We start from the raw sequence: 15,810 nt of genomic DNA, 5'->3' as shown, positions 1-15,810 counted from the left end.
GGTTAGGTGAGGTTAGCTGCTAAGGGAAGACATGTCTGTATGGAGCACAGACAGCAAACAGGGTTAGCTACGGCTGGGCCAACACTGGGACGGCATTACCATTAGTACTCTGGGAAATACAATCATCAAGAGACACAGCTTCCACTTACAGACCCACCCTCTGCCTCCCTAGTATTAAAAAAATTTAATAGCAAAATTGTTGGTGCATTCCAACAGGTTCAGCTAATGTTGATGAAAAGATACCTGGATGCTTGCAGTAAACTTTTCTAGTGTATTCCTCATTTCTCGCTCACTGTGCCGTAATTTAACTACTGCTTCTTCAAGTTGTACTTTCCGTTCCTGGATTTGCACTGCTTTTTGAGAGTCTCTTTGCAACTGTGATTCCATTTTATTTACCTACAAAGAAAAGTACCAGTGAAATAAGTTTTCTAAGAGTCATTTCAGATTAAGAGTAAAGTCAATTCATGAATGAAGAAAATGCAAAGTATACATAAGGATAAAAATGGAACGTAGCCATTTTTCCTGAACATTCTGACATGCTCATACACTCCTGGTGGGAATATAAGTACAGGAATAAAATCTTTAGAAATAAAATTTGGAAACATGTCATCAGAAGTCTTTGCTATATTCACATCTTAAAGGAATACTGTGAAATAAAAATGCATTATGCAACGCACCAAGGATTAGGTGAGAAACCAACAGACAAATGCCAAACAGTAACTGAATGGTTAAGTAATTACGAAAAATCTGTATGAAATGTAATAATTGAAAAAAATATAATGCACATATAGTAATTTACATGTTTTTAAAATTTTAAGTATTTTTTACATTAAAAAACCCACAGCTTATATATACATCAGTAGTTTATATTTCAATCTGTTAATTTAAAATTTAAGTTGCACTATACTTAAAACGGGTGAATTTTGTGTCAAGAGCTCAATAAAGATGTTCTTCTTAAAAAAAATAAATAAATAAAAGTTTGCCTGCAGCTTTCTATGTGCTGACCTCTTCTTCAGAGATTTCAACCATAACTGACGAGCCCATCCTTCCTTTCATTACTTTGCTTCCACCGCCAGTCATCGTACCTGGAGAAGCAGGGAGAGACGTGAGCCTGAGTTATCGTCCGTCACAGCACTGAACGCACTCAGCCAGGAGACCCGCCGCCATTACCTGACTGCTCTATGATCTGTCCCTGCAGAGTCACCACTCTCCATCTTCTGTCCTTCTGATATGCCACTCTGGTGGCTTGATCCAAGCTGTTAGCTACTAAGGTATCTCGTAAAGCAAAGTAAAAAGCTTGGCGAATTTTCTCATCTTTCACGTTTACTAAATCAAATAATCGAGGAGTATTTTCAGGAGTTTGAATTTTGGTCATTTTTTTTTCCCATACTGCCATCTAAAAAAAAAAGTATAAAAAACATACCATTTCTTCTAGGTATTTACATAAGTAATAAACATGTATAAAAGGTAAGACAAGCACAGAAGGTTCTCAGAGTCTACATAATTGAATATTATTTTGTTACTGTATTTTTATTTTTAAAGTTACTGTAAAACTGTTGCTGTTTGCAGATGACAAGATCCTGTATACAGAAAATCATAAAGAATCCGCAAAAATCTACTAAAACTAATAAACAAGTTCAGTAAGGTTGCAGGGCCTAAGGTTACTATACAAAAACCAACTGTATTTCTCTACAATTAATATAAAAATGAAATTAAGACAATTCCATTTACAAGAGCATCAAAAAGAACATACTTAGGAATAAACTTAACAACAGAAGCATAAGAGTTGTACATTGAAAGCTACAGAATATTGTTGCAAGAAATTAAAGACCTAAACGAAGACGTCCCATATTCATGGTTGGACAACTTAATAATTTTAAATTGGCACTATTCCCCAAACTGATCTACAGATTCAATACAATCCCTACTGAAATCCCAGTTGCCTTTTTTGCAGAAATTAACAAGCTGATCTTAAAATTTACATAGAAATTTGGGGACCCAGAATAGCCAAAACAATACTGAAAGATAAGAATAAAATTAAGAGGATTCACCTCTCCTAACTTCAAAGTTTATTACAAAGCTACCGAAAACAAGCTGGGATGGCACCGTCATAAAGTCACACGTATAGATCAATGGAATATAATCAGGGTCCAGGAATAAACCCATACATTTACAATGAGCTGGTTTCCATTAAGGGCGTCATACCAGACAATTCAATGGGGAAATAGTCTTATGAACAAATAGTGCTGTGACAACTGAATACCACATGCAAAAGAATGAAGTTGGACCGTGCTACATTACACCACATACAAAAATTAGCTCAAAATTGATCACATACCTAAATGTAAGAGCCAAAACTATAAAACTCTTAGGAGCATAAATCTTCATGACTTTGTATTAGGTAGTGGTTTCTTAGATATTACACCGCAAGCACAAATAAGATAAATTGGACTTCGTCAAAATTAACGTGTGTTTCTAAGGGCACCACCAAGAAAACGAAAAGACAACACAATAAGACCATATGTGCAAACCATATATCTGAAAAGGGACTTGTATCCAGAACATATTCAACAATAAAGACTATTAACTCAATGAACAAAGAGGCAAAGGACTTTTGCATAACTTTTCTGTAAAGAAGAGAAATAAATGGCTAATAAGCACACAAAAAAGATGCTTGACATCATTAGTCATTAGGAAACGCAAATCAAAACCACAATGAGATACTTCTTCACATCCATTAGGATGGCCAGTATAAAACAAAACACAACGAAAATGGAAAATAACAAGTGTTGGTTAGAATGTAGGGCAATCTGAACCCTCATACACTGCTGGTGGGAATGTAAAATGGTACAGCCACTGTGAAAAAGTTTGGCAGTTCCTCAAAAAGTTGAACACAGAATCACCATATGACCTACAATTCCAACTCTTTTTTAGGTATATACCCAGGGGAAATAATACATATGTTCACACAAGAACTTCTACATGCATGTTCAGAACAACATTATTGCCGAATCAGCCAAAGCCTGGAAAAAACCCAAATGTCCAACAACTGAACGTGGTGTATGCATACGACAGAGTATTATCCACCCGTAAAGAGGGATGAATACATGATGGATGACCTCTGAAAACACACTAAGTGAAAGAAGCCACACACAGAAGGTCACCTTAGGGCTCCATTTACATGGATTGTCCACAAGAGGCAAATGAATAGACAGAAAGCAGATGGATGAGTGGTTGTTGCCTGGGGCTGGATGAGTGGTGTGGGGAATGACTGCTCTTGGCTATGTGGTTTCTTTGGTGGTGGAGATATTCTGGAATTAGACAGTGTAAACCACCTTGTGAATATACTAAAAGGCACTAAATTGTACACTTTACAATGGTAAATTTTATGGTGAGTGAATTACATCTCAATAAAGCTGTTCTAAAAAAGTTATTGATGATGGAAGTCAGAACTGCAAAATATCAGTAACACTGGAATATAGATTCCTTTAGAGAAAGCACTGCATGATTTTTTTTTTTTTTTTTACAACTACGTAACCTCTGAGATAATTTTCAAAATCTATCAGGTGTTCAACCAATAACTCAAGAAATAGCTAGGATTCAAGAGGAAACATTGCCATTTAAAAGTTAAATTGCAGGCAGCTTATAGTGAATACTCACCTTATCTAAACCTATAAAAGTAGCAACTCCAATATTTTGTCTCTTAAGGAAGTTCACGCATTCCTGGGCTGTATCAATAGTATCGACAACAATGTAGTCTAACGCATGACAACAGGATGAAATAGCAACATCATATTTTTCATCAATGGCTCCTAAGTCCCCCTAACAGTTCAGAGAAGGAAAAAAAAAAATGAAAATGCAATTAGCAAGGAATGAGGCAAAAAGTACTGGATTGTTCCAGTACTATTCACATGGATTTTTCAAGTTATTTTTTGAGAAATTATACACATGGTTTTTAAAAAATACAAAAAGGACATACAATGAAAAATTCAAGTCTCTTTCTCTCCAGACTTCCCTTCCTGCAGAAGCAATCATTACCAATGGCTTTTAATCTACCTTTGGAAAAAGTTTATGGATATGCAAAGAGTTTAAATTCTTAATGAGAGCACAAAACGAACTCTTTTCATTTTGTGAAAAAATGAAAACTTGTACTGCCAAGATTTAGAACCTAAAAGGACCAGAAGGCAAAACCTAGACAGTAAGAAAACTGTGACTTATTGAAAGCTACCTAAGATTACACAAGTCCTGAGGAAAAACATTTGCCTGCTTTTCTATCAGCATTCCCCAACTGGCTCTCCTCTTTGACAGCAAATGAATAGGATCAAATCGTGTATCTTTAAGAAAATCAGGTGGAAGTCACTTGATGTGTAGACCTGGAAGCAACTGTTTGGGAATTTTTCACTTGCCCTTCTAGATCTACTCTTTCCTCTGCTGCCCTCTCCAGGAAGCTCTTAGGGTGTGTACCAAAGGACTCTCCCCGGCTCTCAAGCTTCAGCCAATGTGAGGTACTAGCTAGAGAGGCCTGGAGATGTATGGGGTCAAAATATTTATTTTCCTGGATTCCTCCTGGCCCCTCTCTAGCTGTAGCTACAGCTTCCTTCCCGCTTTAGGCTTAGAAGTGGTCAGTGGTCCCACAATTGCTAGCCTGTTGTCGTATACCATCAAGTCAATTCCAACTCACAGCAACCCTACAGGACACAGTAGAACTGCCCCATAGGGTTTCCAAGGCTGTCACCTCAATAGGAGCAGACTGCCACAACTTTATTCTGTAGAGCAGCTGGGAGGTTAGAACTGCCGGCCCTTGGGTTAGCAGGTGAACACTTTAACCACTGTGCCACCAGGGCTCACTAATCACTAGCCCAGAGGGTCTATATTACTCTTTGTTGATTTCCTTAAATCCTGGTCATACCTTCTGTATAATGGTACAAAATCCAGCATATAATTTATCAAATACCTATTTTTTTTTAAAGGATAAAGGAGTCTTGTTAATTAAATTTATTTATCACTACTAGTTATTTCAGCACCGTATGTATAAAATGTAATCACCCCAAACTAAGAAAGATTTATTTTTAGCACAAGAGAATCAATACCACAAAGAATTTCATCATGCCTGAGCAGGTGTAAGACCAAAATGTTTTAAAATCAGTGTTCCTTAAGAAAAATGGAAAGGAACGTTATTTTGGGTACTGTGACACTCAATATACAATTCTTTATGTCAAGGTAAGGAAATAACTCACAATGTCTTTCTTAAGAAAAATGTCAAATTATTCCCAAATAAATTTTACCAATCGTCCGTATATTCCTGGAATCCTGCCTGATTTTTTTTCTTGAATTATTGCATCAAGGACTTTCCCCCGACTTCGATTTGTTGCTAAGGAGCTCTTTGCTTCTTCAACTTTTTGGAAAAGATCATGAACCAAACTTTTTAAGTTTATTTCTTCTTGTGTAAGTTTCTGAAGTTCTTTTTCTTTCTAAAAGTGAAAAGTAAAGAAAATGAATCCCAGAAGCATTAGATCTTAAACATGGCTAATTATAGCATGGAATTGCACTCAAAACCTCAGTAATAACAAAAAGACCAACACAAACACTTGATTTGGAACTCAGCAGCCATACTGCAAACTGCTGGTTTGGTTTTGAAAGATGTGGATGGGTCTCTTATTTTTAAGATGACACAATTTGGGTCAACAGTAATATAATAAATAATCACAAATACAATTATGATTACAGTGGCAGTCCATTTTGATAGAAAAACTAGACCTAGGACTGTGGAAACCCCAATCTGGCACCTTATAATTATGCAAAAGTATGTTCTAATTCTTAAATTCTGCCTTAATCCAAAACAGAGCCAGTATGGCACCCAGGTGTGACAGACTGGTCAGGACCATAGTTATGATGTGCTCGATTTCTTGTGAATCAAAGGAAAAAAAAAAAAAAAAAAACCACCCGCAGTTCTGGAAATAAGTAAAAAGGGGAGGAAGATGCTTTTATAGTCAGTCCTACTGTTGGACAAAAGCGTCTGGTTGCCAACATGAGGGGAACAAACTCACACAAATCCAAACTCATTTTTTCAAGTTCCAACTTAGCAGTAACTATTTTTCCAGCTGGCATTGTCTTGGGAGCTCTGGTGGCACAGAGGTTAAGAAAACTGGCTTCTAACCAAAAGGTCAGCAGTGTGAATCCACCAGCTGCCCCCTGGAAACCCTGTGGGGCAGTTCTGCTCTGTCTTCCAGGGTGGCTATGAGTTGGAATTGACTCAACAGCAATAGGGTGGGTAGCGTCTTGACTCATGGCTTTAAATCATAACTACCATTACCCATCACTGGCATAAAGTAAAAGTTCAAGTTACAGATATAAGGCACCCAAAAATAAACTGAATCACCAAGGAAGGTATTCACTGGATGTTAGCTTAAGTTTACATTTAAATTCTACAAGAAATTCCTTAGACTAGTGTGCATTCACCAAAATGAAAAAAACTTTTATTCTTAGTACAACGTCTTTTCAAAGAGCATTTTCTTCTGCCATTTCATCATTCCTAAAAGAGGGTTTGGAGATGATGTTAAAGTTTATGAAATTCCTTAGACAGCTAATTCACTCAAGAAGGGGGAAGCAAGATGATGAGCTAAGCTAGACAAAAAAAAGCTAGATACACCTTGATTAATTTATAACACTGGAATTCCAATAGGGAAGAAATGATATTCATAAATTTTAAAACAGAAAAAAAATAAGATAGCTGTTTACGTATTTGTTTCTATATATTTTTTTCATTTACCCTTGCATAAGTTGCCTACTCTTAGATTTAGAGACACACAAACTTCCTTTCATTTAAATTATTTCCATGGGAGGGGTGGGGGTGGTGGTGTTATTTTCTGTTTGATGCTTCTGGGGAGAATATAATTAGTCTTCTGATAGTCTCAATTCGTATCAGAAGTAATGCTGTAATGTCAACCCCGTTCTTTTGGAAAGATTACACTGAATGAAAAAAACCAAACGTGTGTAGTACATACATAAACTAAGGTGGATTAACAATGTTCAGATGACCCTCAGAAATGTATTATTTACCTCTTTTAACTCTCGTTCAGTATGAGGGAGTTTTGCTTCTATATCTCCAATTGCAGCTTTCCTTTCTTTGAGAGTCTCAGAAGCTGCTGTTAGAGCTTCCTGGGCCTTCCTCAGCTGAGATGCTGCCGTGTTATGCCGACTGAGGTAGATGTCGAGTTCTGACTGGGCTACGTCCATCTTTGAACGTGCTTCGTTTACTGATTTACTGAAACCCATAAGTTCTTTCTCTCGACTCTGTTAAAATATGATAGATTCAATTAAATTCGAAACACATGTATTTTTAAACCTAAACTGGAATGGAAACTGTATATTTTCAATTCAACTTAACAAAGGAGATTATACAAGTATAATATAAATAACTCTTACAAGTGGAATGGACTAATAATTTTTGCCTCGTCAATGTGCACTGTAAATAATCTCACAGATTTAAGTATTATAAACGGCATACATATATGCATCTTTAAATTTAAAACAGTTAAACTAAATAAAGTTAAGGAGCCCTGGTGATGCAGTGGTTAAGCCTTGGCTCAAAGAAGTCAGTGGTTTGAATCCACCAGTCACTCCACGGGAGAAAGATGTGGCAGTCTGCTTCCATAAACATTACTGCTTTGAAAATCCAGTGGGGCAGTTCTACCCTGTCCTATAGGGTTGCTATCAGTCAGAAATGACGATGGCAAGGGGTTTGGTTTTTTAAAACTAAAGTTAAAATTGGAATTCTGTAACACTTTTATAATTTAACACTCTTTTTCCAATTGATTTTGCTATAGCTCTGTGAGGTAGATATGAGTATGCTCATTTTAGAGATTAAAACAAACAACAAAAAGGAACTGTTAACGGTGGTGGGAAAACTGGATTTCCACATGTGCAAGTTTGAATCAGAATCCATGCCTCAAATCATACACAAAAACCAATTCAAAAATGGATCAAGGACCTAAATGTGAAAACTAAAACCATAAAATTCTTAGGATAAACTACATAGGGGTGGCTGCAGCGTCTAGTTTTTAATGATGGGTTATCAAATATGGCAATAAAAACATGAGAAGCAAAAGACAAAATAAATGGGAGCTAATAAAAATTAAATATTTTTGTTCATCTAAGGATGTTATCAACTAAGTGAAGGGCAACTTAAGAGGTTGTGAAGAAATCTTCAGGAACCATGTATCTGATCCAAACCAAACCCGTTGCCGTCTAGTCGATTCTGACTCATAGCGACCCTATAGGACAGAGCAGAACTGCCTCGTAGGGTTTCCAAGGCGTGCCTGGTGGATTCAAACTGCTGACCTTTTGGTTAGCAGCCATAGCTCTTAACCATGCCACCAGGGTTTCCATATATCTGATAAGGGTGCCTGATTGCCAAAATATATTAAAAAACTTCTATAACTTAACAATAAAGACAAAACCAATCAAAAAAGAAGAGCAGACGACTTGAGTAGACATTTCACCAAAGAGGATATCTGAATGGCCAATAAGCATATGAGAAGATGCTCATCATAATTAGCCATTAAAAAAAAAAAACAAAAAAAAAACCTGTTGCTATTGAGTTGATTCCGACTCATGGTGACCCTACAGGACATGGCAGAACTGCCCCACTGGGTTTCTGAGGAGTGGCTCTTAACCACTGCAGCACCAGGGCTCCCAAGGGAGATACAAATAACCACAATGAGATACCACCTCGCCCCCATCAGAATAGCAATGATTGAAAAAAAAAAAAAAGGGAAAACAATAGCTGTTGGCCAAGTTGTGAAGAAACCAGAACTTCTCATTCATTACTGGTAGGAATGTAAATAGTGCAGGCACTGTGGGTAAGTGTGGTGGCTTTTTAAAAAGTCAAACATAGTACTACCACATGACCGGTCATTCCAGTCCTAGGAATATACCCACAAGGGGAAACAGGAACGCAAACGTACATCAACGTTCACTGCGGCGCTTTTTACAACAGCCAAAAGGTGGCACAGCTGAAATGTCCATCAACAGATGAACAAAATATGGTATATACATACGTTAGAAAATTACTGAGCCACAAAGAGAAACAAAGTTCTGAGGCATGTACCACAACATGGATGAACCCTGAAAACGTAAGGCTGAGCAAAAGGGGTCAGTCACAAAAGCACAAATACCACATGATGTCATTTATACGAGATAAGCAAATATATAGACACCAAAGAATATCTGTGGGTACCAGGGAGGGGGAAAGGGAGGGTTTTTGCTTAGGGAGCACTGAGTTTCCATTGTTGGTGAAATCATCTGGAAAAGGATAGCAATAATGGTTGCACCACACGAAAGATGTCGTCAGTGTTACTGAGTTACAGTTAGAAACTGGAGAATCAGTGACTGTTCCGTTGCATATATTTTCACCACAATTAAAAAAAAAAAAAAAGATTGAAAGAACAAAATCTTGGGTCTAAACTCTCGATTCTGTGCTCTTTCCACATTACCTTACCTGAAATGTTAAGGTATAAACACTATTCAGCAAAAAGTTTCAAGTATATTTGTATTGAAAATCATTACGAATTTTATATTCAAGGCAAGGTACCGCTCCCCACTAGACACTATTTGATGAGTGTTGCAGAAATTATAAGGAACACTAATTGACTATTTTCAGTGTTGCTGCTGCTGTTTTGTATTCTGGCTGTATTCCAACCCCGAGGCTCATTTTCCAGCACTGTTATCAGAAAACATTCTGTTGTGAGTCTTAGGGTTTTCATCGGCTACTTTTCAGGAGATTGCCAGGCCTTTCTTCCTAGTTTGTCTTGGCCTGAAAGTTCCACTGAGACCTGTCTACCATTGGTGAAACTGCTGGTATTTGAAACACTGGTGGCATAACCTACAGCATCACGTAAAGGGCCACAGTACAACCAACTGACCAACGGGTGGTGGCCGCTCACAGTGAAGACGCCCCTGAGCAGCCGGGACGTCGGCCATTACACTGCACTGAGGAATGAGGACACTTAGATTTGACAACTTGCTCTGTCAGTACAAAGGGTGCTGGCACAGGGGAGTACGTAATACACACCAGATGAGCCAATGTTAAAACCCGTTACCCACTGCCACTTTCTCACACGGGCATCCTAATGAAGGTCTGTTGTCTGACAGTAGAATACACTCACATTCTAAAACAATCTATCAAATTCTTCAATCTTTTAGATAACCAATTCAATCACCATTACCCATTTAAATCTCTGTTTTATACAGAAAAAAAGAAGAGACGTCTATCTGGGCTTAGTGTACCCCCAGTTTTATGAAGGAGTAACACATCAATTACCAAGAAAATAACTGAGGAGAAAATGAGAAGAAAATTTGTTAATGTTGAGCAGCCTTAATGAAGATCGGTATGTGTGCTGATCAAAGTATCTGGCAATCACAGGGCTAGATGTCACATTTTCTGCTAACACTATAAATTATTCGGTTACTTCTTTTTAAATTGGGAAAGCTGAAAAATCAGTAAGGGAAAGAGTCTAGGCTGATCATTTCTGGGAATGCTAGATGTTAAAAGTTCAAGTTTTTTCTTCTTTTTTAGTATCACTGCAAAAACATTCCCCAGCTAAAAAGCAATGTACCTACTAAAATAAACACCGATAATGAGCCTTACCTCTTTTTCTTTCTGGAGCCCTTGTGTTTCCCGTTTAAGGCTATCCATAACTTCCCTTAATTTTTTCTCTTCTTTCTCTTTTTCCTTCTCAAGGACATTGTTTCTAGATGTTGCCTCAGTTATTATACTCTCACTCTTGGCAGGTATACTTTTATATTCTTCAACCTAAGATTATAAAACAAATTAAAAGTTATAAAAGCATATACCTTTGGGATACCCAATACAATTACTATCTGACTTATCTGAAAGCGTCTCTCAGGATCCTCTAGGTGCTGGGTGTTGTCACTGTAATTAAATTTGACCCAACTGGCTTTAACAAGTGCTTTCCTAACCATTCACTGGAATTCCTACGTGCTCTCAATCTAACGGCAAAGCTAATTCTACGAACTCTTGATTCCTAATGAAACAGAGTTCTCCCTGGCAGGACTGTAGGTCTTTTTTCTTACCCTCCCAATTTCAGGCTTCTTTAGCTATAGATACACCTGACTTAATGGTCACAGACCTAAATACATGGAATTTCCTAAACTAGTCCTTCGTGATACATTACAACTTACCATGAATTGCTTTCATAGCCACAAATCTCCCTCAGATCCTAAGATCTTTCAAGATTTTACCCTCTCAGAGTCATCAGGTAGGACCAGTATTTTATTCCATTAATACCTTCTGGTAATACTCATTTATCACCTATCTACTTTTATACCTAAAAACTAATGTCCTTAAAACAGTGTTACTTGACTTAGTCTGTTCATTTTGGGTTTTTTTCCCTCAAATTCTTAGGTTATTTTGTTTATCCTGATTATCTAGTACCAGAGGAGTTCCACATTTCCCAAAATGGTGTTCTTCAAACACTGATTCACATAAGATTTGTTAGATGTACCCTGCAGAAATTTTTCTGTAAACAAATACATTTGGAAAATGGTGAGAAGGTAAAGCAGAGCCTATACTGTAATTACTGTGTAATAATATAGTATAAAGCTTTTCTGAAACTTATTTGGCCATAAAAACAGTTGCCATCAGGTTGACCCTCACTCATGGTAACTTCATGTGTGTTCAGGTAGAAACTGTGCTCCACAGGGTTCACAGTGGCTGATTTTTTCAGAAACAGATTGTTAATTCTTCTGAGGTGTCTCTGGGCAGACTCGGACTTCTAACCTTTTGGTTAGCAACCCAGAGCGTTAGCTGTTTGTACCATACCAGGGACTCCTATTTGGCTATAGGTGTTATATACAGTAATATCTACCGACAGACCTATAAAGAATATAGTTTGAGAAATCCCAAACTAATTGATTAGTCAGGCCTAGCAAGTTAGGTGTTCACAACAATTTAGTTCAAACTTCATCTTTTTTACATTTAAAACAGCTAATCACTCTCTTACTTTTAAATTATGATCTTCCTCCTCCCCTCTGAAGGGGGAGCTCCTGCTCTGATCCTCTTAGGAGGCAGGTAACTTTTTTAAAAGCCTACGATATCCAATAAAAAGTATCTTTTTAAAACACTACTCAAGGAAAATCGTATTGTTTATCATCAAAATAGAATTGCTGATGTAATAAATGTTTTGGCAACAACATAGATTATAGTACTTTAAGCTCTAAAACTCATAGTATAATAAATGTAAGGTTTTCCCCTGGGGAGAAAAATCAGGGTCAGAGATAAACCTTAAAATACTCATTAACATTCAGAACCTAACATCCTCTTAATTAAAAAGTTAATATATCCATGAAAAATAATGAAAACCAGATGATACTCAGACACACAGTTCTGATCTTTCCCGACACCTACCTTCTCTTTATCTTTCTGCAGTTGCTTCTCCAGTTTCTTCGCCTTACTCGTAACATGTTTTAACTTTTCCCGAACGTGAACGTCTTCCAAATCTAGCTGGGTAAATTTTTCTTTGTTCTCCTCAATAAATTTTGTAACTTTGTTCAGTTTCCTAGTAAAGCAAGAAAATTATGCCAGTATTTTGGATATTCAGATATTTTAAAGCCATGTTATATATTCTGCCTGGGGACACTTCTTTTATAAATGTTTCCAAAGAAGGATCCTAAAACTCTGCGTATTCTAAGAGGATCCTCTGTTACCCTCCCACCCCCCACCGCAATATTCAAGGAAGCCATTAAATCTTGTGATTGAAAGTTGTTTTGCCCTTTCAAACTGGATGGGAAATACTGTATTTTCCAATAACTATGTCTATAAAAACTTTATTATTAAAGAATAAAAAAGAAAATCACAGACAAGAGATACTGATGTCATTGAATACTGGCACAGAGTCCCTACACAATAAACTTAAAATTCTACCGCTGATTCAAATTTGTGGACTGTTTTTTCTTAAAAGGACTAACCTATCAGGTCACATGCTTATTTCTGCAGGCATGTTTTTTGTTTTGTCACTAGGGGGTAGCATCCTCCATTATTTTGTGACTTCAAAGTTTGGCATTCAATCCATGATGAGGATGAACTGGATGCTGGGCAATTTAAAGGTTTTTGGCGGGGGGGGGCGGCAGGGGGGGAGGAGGGGTAAAAGGAGACCATTTTATATGCTGGGAAATGTTTTACACTCATAATACCCTGGCAATAAGTTTATATACAGACACACACTAAACAAATTCACTGATTTAAATACTTTTAGTATTTTCAAAAAGAATGATTACTTCTCTGCATCTTTTACAGCTTTATTTTTAGTTTTCATTTCATTGGACAGTATATTGCTCTTCTCATTAATTTCTTTGGTATCTTCATGAATTTTTTCCTTTTGAGTTTGCATTTCAGTAATTCTTTTCTGCAGATCATAACTAGAAGAGGGAAAAAAAAGAAAACGGGAGATCCCAAAACATCATTTCTAAAATTGTATAACTATTTTAGTAAAATCAGCTGTTTCTACAGTATTCTTATTAGTCAATTTACAGTTACCTAGGGCCACTGAGGGGAAAAAAATCCAGATACAAGGATAAAATTAGGAGCAAGATAGATTCAGTGTAAACAAAATCAGATCTGCTAGTATATGAAATAATAATAAAAAAAGTACATGTAAAGCTATTAAGTATAGTAATGAGCACTTGTGAACCACCTTCCAACTTCAAGGAGGAGACTAAAAAGCCAATCTCAGTGCTATGGGAAAGAACCCCAATTCAATGAATTCATCACAAAAAACAATTCTTGGAATATTTTCCGCAACAGTTTTCATTTTTTTTAATATAGCAAAGAGTCAAAGACAAAAAAAAAAAAAAAATTGATAAATTCAGGTACTTACATGTAATACTGACAAACGTGACTCTTCTTCCTGAATATTTCATTTTCTAAGGTAAGAAATTCGACAGCTATGTTTTTCTCTCCTTCTAAGGCATCCTTTTCCTTTTCTACCATCTTAACTCTGTTTAACTACAAGAATTAAAATATTCCAACATTAAATAAAAACAAACTATACTAACAAGGAGAATGTTCAACATTAATGTTGCCAACAAGAAAAACATAAAATTTAAGTTAAAATAGCAAATATTTCTCCAGTAATTCCTACCACCTATTAAAGCCTGGATATCTGACTCAGTTAAGTCTGTGATTCATAAACTAAACATTTGGATTTTCAACAAAAACCTACAGAACATTCACCTTCTCTCCTCTGTGTTCATTTAATATTTCAACTCTCCGACAAAGGACTTTAATAGGTTCATTTAGCCGTCCACAACCAATTATATCTTCTAAATATTCAAGCATACCCTCATCGTGTTCAGTTTGGCCTTTTGGTTTCATCATGGCGATTTGTTCAACTTCACCCTTAAAAAAAAAATTGTATTTCATACACTCATTGTTTATGTTTGGCCAAATTGAACTTACATGAATTTGGGAGTAGTCAATTAACAAACCCAATAGTAATGAACTAAACGATGTGTACCAAGTAGCTTTAAAGAGACTGAATAATATACAAATCAAAGCATTCCCTCCACTGATACTCTCCTTAATGAGCTCTAATTTTACACAAGGGGTAAGAAATGTGTATTTCCACTCCCTTAAAATCATGATATACACCACACATACACAATTCCAAACAAAAATTCCTCACCTAGAATGCTATTTCATAAGCACTTTTCTATTAAGCAAAATTCAGTAAGATATTCATATTATCTATGATTCAGTTATTGTGGCAACATTATCAACTACTATCTAACCTAATTCAAGCTTGTTCTAAAATAATTTTCAAAAAGACCCTTTCACAGTTAAACTATAGGTACCCTGTCCCAAGGTGGTTAGTATTTACTTAATTTTCTCTGTAAATCTGCTGTTATGAGTTCCTCAAGAAGTGCTGGGCTTCATAAGGGTGTCTCAAGCTTAATGCCCTAACTTTCTAAAAATAGGGGCCTAAAGTAGAAAGGAAAATGGTCTATTTCTCTCAATAATAATAGAAGAAACGTCACTGACCGCCTTGAGTAGAGAAAACTAACGGCACTAGTACATAAGACATTGGAACATTTTTGCTGCAATCATTAACAACTTCGAACTGTAATTAAAACCTTAGATTAGCCTATTTGTCTACATGCAGCTTAATTATAAAGTTCATACAGGTATGGACAAAAAAATACCCACAATGAGTAACCTTAAGGGCTTCCAGGCAGCCATTTAGTTTGGTGGTGGAGAGAAACTGTCTGAACAAGCTTAGGCAAAATCTACTCCTGAACACTACTTCCCTGCTTAAAAAAAAAATAGAAGGCAGACAAGTAGAAAAAACACATACTCATATTTTCAGCAAAACAGCAAAGATGAAGAAAGTCAAGAAAATAAATATGCACATTAAAAGGCACAGTACTCCTTCAATTTAAATATTTTAGCCCTTTCTGTATCATTAAATCTTAAAAATTTGCTAATCATAGTGTCATATTTATCAAAAGACTCAATATAAGTATAGAAAGTTTAAAAAAATAGGACAAGATAAAAAGACTCATTTAAAAAATATATTTGTTCAAGGGCATAATTAAAATTTTAATACATCATTACTTTTCTGTACTTTGACGCTCCATCAGCATGTGATTAACAAAAATAAAGTGTTATTCAAAAACCTGTTTTTTTAGGCTTTTCTTCAGTATATTACACATGGATCAAAAAAAGTATTTACGTAAAGTATCTTACTCTGATTTCAACTGTCAGCTCCTCCCAAATGTCTGCAGCAATAATAT

General features: G+C 36.3%; 1 protein-coding gene across 2 annotated transcripts in view; it reads right to left on the bottom strand.

The window, feature by feature from the left end:
- The window catches only part of SMC4 (structural maintenance of chromosomes 4), a 36,217-nt gene that overhangs the window by 9,480 nt on the left and 10,927 nt on the right, over window positions 1–15,810 (bottom strand). For both annotated transcript variants that reach the window (XM_064275660.1, XM_064275661.1), the window contains 11 exons: window positions 14,252–14,416; window positions 13,896–14,023; window positions 13,297–13,437; window positions 12,428–12,578; window positions 10,649–10,813; window positions 7,060–7,293; window positions 5,286–5,471; window positions 3,661–3,822; window positions 1,171–1,396; window positions 1,006–1,085; window positions 244–396 (listed from right to left, as the gene is read on the bottom strand). In XM_064275660.1, the coding sequence (XP_064131730.1) occupies window positions 244–396; window positions 1,006–1,085; window positions 1,171–1,396; window positions 3,661–3,822; window positions 5,286–5,471; window positions 7,060–7,293; window positions 10,649–10,813; window positions 12,428–12,578; window positions 13,297–13,437; window positions 13,896–14,023; window positions 14,252–14,416 (1,791 nt within the window). The remainder of the gene's footprint in view (window positions 1–243; window positions 397–1,005; window positions 1,086–1,170; window positions 1,397–3,660; window positions 3,823–5,285; window positions 5,472–7,059; window positions 7,294–10,648; window positions 10,814–12,427; window positions 12,579–13,296; window positions 13,438–13,895; window positions 14,024–14,251; window positions 14,417–15,810) is intronic.

The sequence above is a fragment of the Loxodonta africana genome, chromosome 23 (genome assembly GCF_030014295.1).
Source record: "Loxodonta africana isolate mLoxAfr1 chromosome 23, mLoxAfr1.hap2, whole genome shotgun sequence".
NCBI lineage: Eukaryota > Metazoa > Chordata > Mammalia > Proboscidea > Elephantidae > Loxodonta > Loxodonta africana.
Note: the sequence above shows the minus strand (reverse complement) of the source record. Positions and strands in the feature narration are given on the sequence as shown.